The sequence below is a fragment of the Mytilus trossulus genome, chromosome 3 (genome assembly GCF_036588685.1).
Source record: "Mytilus trossulus isolate FHL-02 chromosome 3, PNRI_Mtr1.1.1.hap1, whole genome shotgun sequence".
Lineage (NCBI taxonomy): Eukaryota > Metazoa > Mollusca > Bivalvia > Mytilida > Mytilidae > Mytilus > Mytilus trossulus.
This window is the reverse complement of record NC_086375.1, coordinates 59,810,175-59,818,068: the sequence shown is the minus strand read 5'-3', so window position 1 is coordinate 59,818,068 and position 7,894 is coordinate 59,810,175. Positions and strand designations below refer to the sequence as shown.

The following is a 7,894-nucleotide window of genomic DNA, read 5'->3' as shown; positions in this document are numbered from 1 at the left end:
GTTACTCGGCTTTTACCCTTCATAAAGATGCCGAGATAAAATGTATGCAAGACAATATCTTATTAAAATCTTAACAACATGACGACCAGAGCAGCGACTTGTAAGTTCAATTTAGTTAAAGTGTGTCATAATTAATGATGCAAATAATATTTTATAAAAATAATTGCATTTTTCAGGGTTCTGAACTTCAATCAAAATCGACCGAACTTATTTTCCAAATTTTTGGTAAACAATGCAAACATCCAGGGGCTACAAATTATTACAGATGTTGAATGCAAAATACATCCCATACTGCAATCAAGTTATACTAACTTGATACTTTTATTAAATAAAAAGGACAGTACAGTTATTCAGAGAAAGTCTGTTTTCAGGTTAACAGGTCAGGAATAACCACCAATTGGTGGATTATACCTCAATTGACGTATAATCCACCAATTGAGGTATAATGGTATAGACCAATTGGTGTATAATTGTTTGTTTTTCAAAACAAATAATTCTACTAAAATGGAGCATAATTTGTTTTCTTAAAACCATATTATGGCATGAAAACTTGTCAAACATTCCTAGTTTAGTATAGTGACATAACAAATTGCATTAAATCAAAAATTGTATTTCCAGTTTCTTCTATTGTTATCTTGTCAATTCTTGATTGGCAAATTTACCTGTAATCACCTTTCAATGGACATCATTACTGTCTGCAGTCATGTGATCATGAGTACAACTCAAACAGGTGAATGGAGCTCTTTGTTAATACTTGACTTTCATGATAAAGAGTCAATCATGGTCAATAGTACAAATGTTTCAACAAAAAAATTGTTTTACTCATGCATTCTCAAGAGATGCAGCAGGCTTTGACTAAACTCAAACTTTTGGAGGACCCAATAATGGGTCATAAAATAGGTTGCAAGTTGCAAAATCATGCTCCTTTCTCACACTAGCATTTTATTACCAAAAAAATGCATTATACGTCAATTGGTGGATTATACGTCAATTGAGGTATAATCCACCAATTGGTGGTTATTCCTGACCTGGTTAAGATCTATGGTCATAAATTAATAGACAACTTTCGAGTTCGATGCATTTCCGTCAAAAACTCTGGTATTAGTGAATGTCATATGTGTGTTTAGGGGGCATCGTCACATCCGTTCCAATGATGAGCGAGTGGCTGGAAAACTATAATTCTATATTGTACAAATTAATCGGCAAACTGAATTCTCAAAATTGAAAATCAGCACTGATGTCATTAGGAAATTGTCATTGAGTACCTACAGAAAAAACCTTATTATACCCCACGCAACGAGTTGCGGAGGGTATAATGTTTTTGACCCGTCCGTCTGTCAGTCCGTTCATCCGTCAGTCCGTCCGTCCGTCTGTCCTGTTTCTTGTCATCGCAATTCCTCTCAAACCACTCTACAGAATTTCATGAAACCTTTTCAGATAAAATGAACATGTAGTTGTGCATATCGACAGGAAATTGCGATTCAATTTTTGTTCTAGGAGTTACGCCCCTTTGACCTTATTTACTTTAGTGTACTACTGCAACAGTTTGTCATCGCAACTCCTCTCAAACCACACAACAGAATTTCATGAAACCTTTTCAGTTAATAAGGACATACTATGTAGTTGTGCATATCGACGGGAAATTGCGATTCAATTTTTTTTCTAGGAGTTACGTCCCTTTGAACTTATTTACATTAGTGTACTACTGCAACAGTTTGTCATCACAACTCCTCTCAAACCACACAACAGAATTTCATGAAACCTTTTCAGTTAATAAGGACATACTATGTAGTTGTGCATATCGACGGGAAATTGTGATTCAATTTTTTTTCTAGGAGTTACGTCCCTTTGAACTTATTTACTTTAGTGTACTACTGCAACAGTTTGTCATCACAACTCCTCTCAAACCACACAACAGAATTTCATGAAACCTTTTCAGATAATAAGGACATACTATGTAGTTGTGCATATTGACGGGAAATTGCGATTAAATTTTTTTTCTAGGAGTTACGCCCCTTTGAACTTATTTACTTTAATGTACTACTGCAACAGTTTGTCATCGCAACTCCTCTGAAACTATACTCAACAGAATTTCATGAAACCTTTTCAGTTAATAAGGACATACTATACTATGTAGTTGTGCATATCGACGGGAAATTGCGATTCAATTTTTTTTCTAGGAGTTATGTCCCTTTGAACTTATTTACTTTAGTGTACTACTGCAACAGTTTGTCATCTCAACTCCTCTCAAACCACACAACAGAATTTCATGAAACTTTGTAGATAATAAGGACAAACTATGCATGTGGATGTGCATATTGACAGGAAATTATTATTCAATATTTTTTCTTATACAATTTTTTTCGTTACACTTATTTAATTTCTCCAATGACAATGTGGGGACGTGGGGTATGTGAGCGTGCTCACTAAGGTTATTTAATTTCTAGTATATCCTGCACAATGATGATCACTTATAAGACGCTTGATGAAAGTAAATAGTGCAGGGATACAGGCGACCCCCTCTATCTGGTAAATGCATCATACATGTCATAAAGGCATGTATAATTGACGAGTTATTTCGGTGACCGATGGACTAAAAAGTGGTCTATTAGTTGAGATTACTCTGACTTCCAACAGCTGTTTTTCCCAGACAAGCTGGGGTCGTCCCATGGCCTGTCCCATGGTCCGTCTCATGGCCCCAGCTTGTCTGGCATAACAGACGTTGGACATCAGAGTAATCTTGGACTAAAATTAATCAGACATAAACTGTTCTCAATACTCAAATTTGCTTGAAACGCTAAATCCAATATATTGATTGGTTGAATTCTGAGTCTAAGTAAGATATTCATGCTCCAAGTTTTATGGTGACCAAGCCTCATTTCGTTATAAAAAAAATTAAGTATATTGCACTCTTTTGCATACTTGTATACACAGGAATTGGAAGTCTTATCAATAAAATTCTGTAAACAATAAAGTCAATGAAAGTCAACTATCAATAGAGCTTTTCATAGACTTCAAGGGGCACCAGATTGAATGGTTGCTCTGGATTCCCCCTCCATTGATTAATTTGAAACTCATGGGATCCTTCCTATGTCTGTCTGCTATTGTGGGCCATTGGTTGTTGCATAATTTTAAATCATATGCATCATTTGAATTAAAATAAATTGATTCAAGTTGTCTCCCTTCCGTAAGCAGGTAAGTAACTTCCGTCAAAATCAAAATAAGATACAACTCATCGAGAAAAATTAACTTGTTGGATGTGGATAAACATATAGTATTATATTAAAAACCATCACAATTTACACAGAGGAGTGTGAACAGAAAGGAGTCATGCCCACTGACCTAACCTAGAAATGACGGTGATAAGATATGAATTGAAATACCTTCTCCCACTCTCAGTGACTGCTGTGAAAAGTAAACTTGGAATTGATAGTAAAAAAATAAAACACAATAAGTACATTGCTCATACACTTACATGTACATTTTAGCTTGTATCCAGGATTGGCTATTTATAAAGTTGAGTAACTTTTCAGATTACGAAAATTACATTTTACAGGTGCAGTTGAATTAGTTTTGAAAATAATACTATCCAGCTATACCAGGGCTGCCAAATGCCTGAGACTCCGCATGTTCATGCTTTTTTGCAACATTATCATATAAAAATTTTGTTTTTCTTCGCTTTGATCTTTTCAATTTTGGCCAAATCTCATGCATTTGCTTTATGAATAGTTGGCGGAACATGTGTCAATGAAAACAATGGCAATCGTATCCCTCAGACATGTCAGAGCATTCTGCTCTTTGATTAATTACATGCATTGTATGATTTATAAGCATTACTAGTATGATATTTTACATCAAATTTTACAAATATAACTTCACCACTATCATGATTATGACCAAAATTTTAAGTAACCTTTGAGAAAGATTGAACATGTTGAAAACATTCATTTTTTAACACTGAAGTTGTGAGTTTGAGTCCCACACACAGCAGGTGCCTTTGACTCTTACCTTAATTGGATCATAATGCATACACACCATCCAAACAAACACTAAGGTCAAGTTAGTAGAAATCAAAATAAAATTTAAATGATTGTCCAAATAGAATTTCAAATGAATACTTAAGTTCTACTGACTCTGTTTTGTGATCAGTATAAAAGGATTAAGAATGAAAAATAGAAAAAGTTGTGTCTGTTTTTGTCAGTACATGTATATATGACAAGATATACAAAATTAAGTAAAAAAAAGGAAGAATATTCAGTATAACCAGTTTAAATCACATACATTGTACATATACATATACATGTATGACAGTATACAGCTCTTGGATTGCAATTTGAAACTTTTTGTTGTAGTTACATCCAAAATACGGAACTTGAAAGATTACAGATCTCGTTTGATAAATAATGTACAGCCATTACCAGCAGGAAATGAAATTGAAAATACACTGAAATATTTCTCACAGACTTTGCTAAGGTAAGTGATTTTTGGGTACTCTTAAGGTACAAATGTATTCATGAGATTGAATGAAGTTATCACAAAATAAGATGACTCAAATACACACTATAAAACTTTTATATATTTCTATAAGTACCTTTATTATTTCTGACAGGTTTATATCTCATCTATGCAACTAACTGCACACATGTACTACAAGAGTGTGTTCAATTTCAATAAGTTTTGTATATTTTAATTAATGGTCTGCAGAAAGTGGTTAGTTGTGTGCAAGAATTTGCTCAAATGAAACTAGAAAACTGGCTAAAAACTTTACACACTTCTTTGTTACATTAATATTAACAAGCATTAAGAGCTGTATACTTTTTGGTTTTGATTAAAAATTTTATTTTAGTGATATTTATTTTTTTTGAAAAAAAAAGAGGGGGGGGGGGTTATATGTCCCTCCGTATCTCAAAAACAATATATGGTTATTGCACAAAACTTTCTCAGAAATTATTTATGAATATTGCATTAAACTTTCACACAAGACGACGGGCGTATCATGCGCTCATGGCGCAGCTGTTGATTTTATATCATATATATCAATATCTAGTTCATGTAGTTTTTGCCATGTTATGATAAATTGTTAAATCGACTTGGACACCATTGATTTAAAAAAAAAACTAGAAAAAATGTAACTTTGTCATGTTGGTGTACAAGTTACAAACTTATATATCTTGATCAGTTATTTTTTTTTTTACAGTGTGCTGAAAGATGTACCCAACATCCCAGCTGAAAGTTATGGTCCGCGACAAAGGGACAGTGTTAGACTGTCAGTGTTTCCCAACCTGAACTACACAGGACTTTATCATGCTGTTCTGGATATGATAGAATTAGTTCCCACGATGCAGATAAGGCAGTTGGGTTAGTGTATATGATAATGTATTTGAAAGACCTATGTTTTTATGGATAAGAATGATAGTTTATATGAAATAGATTGATAATTATTAAATAATTGTTAAATCAAAAATATTAATGTGTAAACAACGATTTTTTCTTAAATAAGATATACGACTTTTAAACAATGATTGTAAGAAAATGTCATTTAAAAAAATTTAAACAATGATATTCTGATTGTTAGAAAAATATCGTTTGCCTACATGTAATTATGCCATATATTTTTAATTATTTTTTTCAGTTGAAAAAACATTGATAAGAAATATAATTAATATATAAGACAAATCTTACTTTTATCTTTTCAGAAGTTGGAGAAAATGTATTGAAAGTTCTAGGTTGTCTTGTTCCCTTCCTTGAGCATGATTTATTAGATTCTCTCCCATACACAGTGGCATCTACCCTGGCTATATTTCCTCCTACATTACACAAAGAAACTATAGACCTATTGTGTAGCAATATGTTACCAATGACACTTGGTAAGTTTTACAGAGTTATCTGCCCTAATGTCTAATAAATACAAAGGCACTATTGATCATAGGTGGATCCTGGTGGGCCCTATCGTTGGAAAAATTTGGTTGATTATATAGGGAATAACTGAAGCATGACTGGAGCGGGCCCCCCCTTAGGAAAAGTTCTGGATCCGCCACTGTTGATCCAGAGTTAGGCTGGTGGATAAAACCTGGTTTTAAAGCTAGCTAAACCTTTAACTTGTATGACAGTCACATCAAATTTCCATTATATTGACAACAATGTGTGAACAAAAAGAACAGACTTAAAAGGTAAAAATATTTATGAAACAGCCCTATGTATCTGTATATTACAATGAAATCAATTAAAATGTAAGTCCTACAGCAAGACCTTTGAGTTACAAAGAACATGAAGAAAATTTCTTTATTGTAACTTTATAGGATTGTGACAAGACATAGAATTATAATTTTATCAGTAGGATTACTATAAATACTGAGAAACTGTTGTTAGGCAGCTACCCAACATCACACAGTTGTGTTTATGTGTATATATTGTAGGTTATGATGGGGGGTTTGAACCTACCTACGCCAGTGAGTCAGCTGCAGCAATTATAACAATGGTTCTTCAACACACAGATAATGGTTGTAAGTTATATATTATAGTAAAAAAAAAGGAATCATACAAAAACACCATACCTGACAAGAAATCATTGAAACTTTGCAGACACAACAATTTTTTGATAGATTACTGTAAAAAATTACACATTTGATGAATTTCATGCATCCGAAGTGCTTTTCTGGATAAACCTACATCCGCACCATTCAAAGCCAATTATGTAACGATGTATTGCCTTTTAAGGAAAAGATAGAGATGAATTCTATTTCAGTACAGTATGGATTACAATACATATCATTTTTAGGTAGTTCATTAATATCCTAACTCCTAGAGATATGTGCCAGAATCAATTCATATAATTTATGAACAATCATAAAATAATTTGAGTGCTTTTGCATTAGCAAACTAAATATTACACCAAAAGCAGCAGTGATAACTTAGGCAAAGTGTTTTGCTGAAAGAATATTTACACTTTTTGTACATGTCTACTCTTTAGTATACTTGTATTAAAAAATTAAAATCTTGACTTTCAGCATACCACTCACAGATCTTAGAATGCTTTATGAGTATCAAGAGAGATTTAGTAAAGGTCAGTTAAAACCATATATTTGCTAAATAGTTCAAATCAAGGTTTTCCATACAACTAATTTCAATAGTCATTTCTGTATGGTTTCTACAAAACATGTTTTATTCCTATAAATCATTTACTTTTTGTTTTAAATTAACTCCAGAAACTTAATTTTACCACTCAAAGGTGATGTTGTGTTTATTAAAGTTTACTTATACATTCATAAAAATAGGGTTTGACAAGAGCATAGTTTTACTTAAAATGTGCATTAACAGGTATAACACTTGAATTGCCTTAAAATATGTTTTAAGCTTTCATGAGGTTTTTGTTTATTTCAGGATATACTGAGTATTATAGCATATGGACCACCATCGGCCAGAGCACCTGCTGCTAATCTTCTGTTCTATTACTGGCCACAATTAAACCCTGCATTATCTGACAGGAGAGGGATACACTATAAATATATTGGTAACTGCATATTTTCTGTGCTTAGGATTTAAAATTTGTTATCTGTATGCTATTGTTCTGTACAAGACATTTAAACTATCATGATTTTAAAAACCAGATTGGATAAATATTTAAAATCTGACAAATCGTAAAGACAACCAAATTTCAAGGACAAAAAAGAACAAAAGTTTTAGGATAAGGTACAAAAAATGTAGTTTACAATGAGGTTATATGTACATCAACTTGAAAGATAGTGCACATGTTTGAAATAAACTATACGCGATGATAAATTGTGTTTTGAAAAAAGGCTATATAAAAACAAAAAGATATACCATTTAAGATGTATATCAAGTCAAATAAATTACCAATATATGTGAAATTGTATTCTTTAGGTATCGAAATACT

At 32.5% G+C, this 7,894-nt stretch overlaps 1 protein-coding gene across 1 annotated transcript in view; it reads left to right on the top strand.

The window, feature by feature from the left end:
* The first annotated feature begins 4 nt into the window (after positions 1–4).
* Positions 5–7,894, top strand: part of LOC134711997 (protein unc-79 homolog) — a 51,243-nt gene continuing 43,353 nt past the window's right edge. Inside the window, exons 1-7 of the mRNA XM_063573075.1 lie at positions 5–100; positions 4,353–4,473; positions 5,198–5,358; positions 5,697–5,867; positions 6,417–6,503; positions 7,008–7,063; positions 7,381–7,510. Coding sequence (XP_063429145.1) covers positions 79–100; positions 4,353–4,473; positions 5,198–5,358; positions 5,697–5,867; positions 6,417–6,503; positions 7,008–7,063; positions 7,381–7,510 — 748 coding nt within the window. The 5' untranslated portion in view covers positions 5–78. The remainder of the gene's footprint in view (positions 101–4,352; positions 4,474–5,197; positions 5,359–5,696; positions 5,868–6,416; positions 6,504–7,007; positions 7,064–7,380; positions 7,511–7,894) is intronic.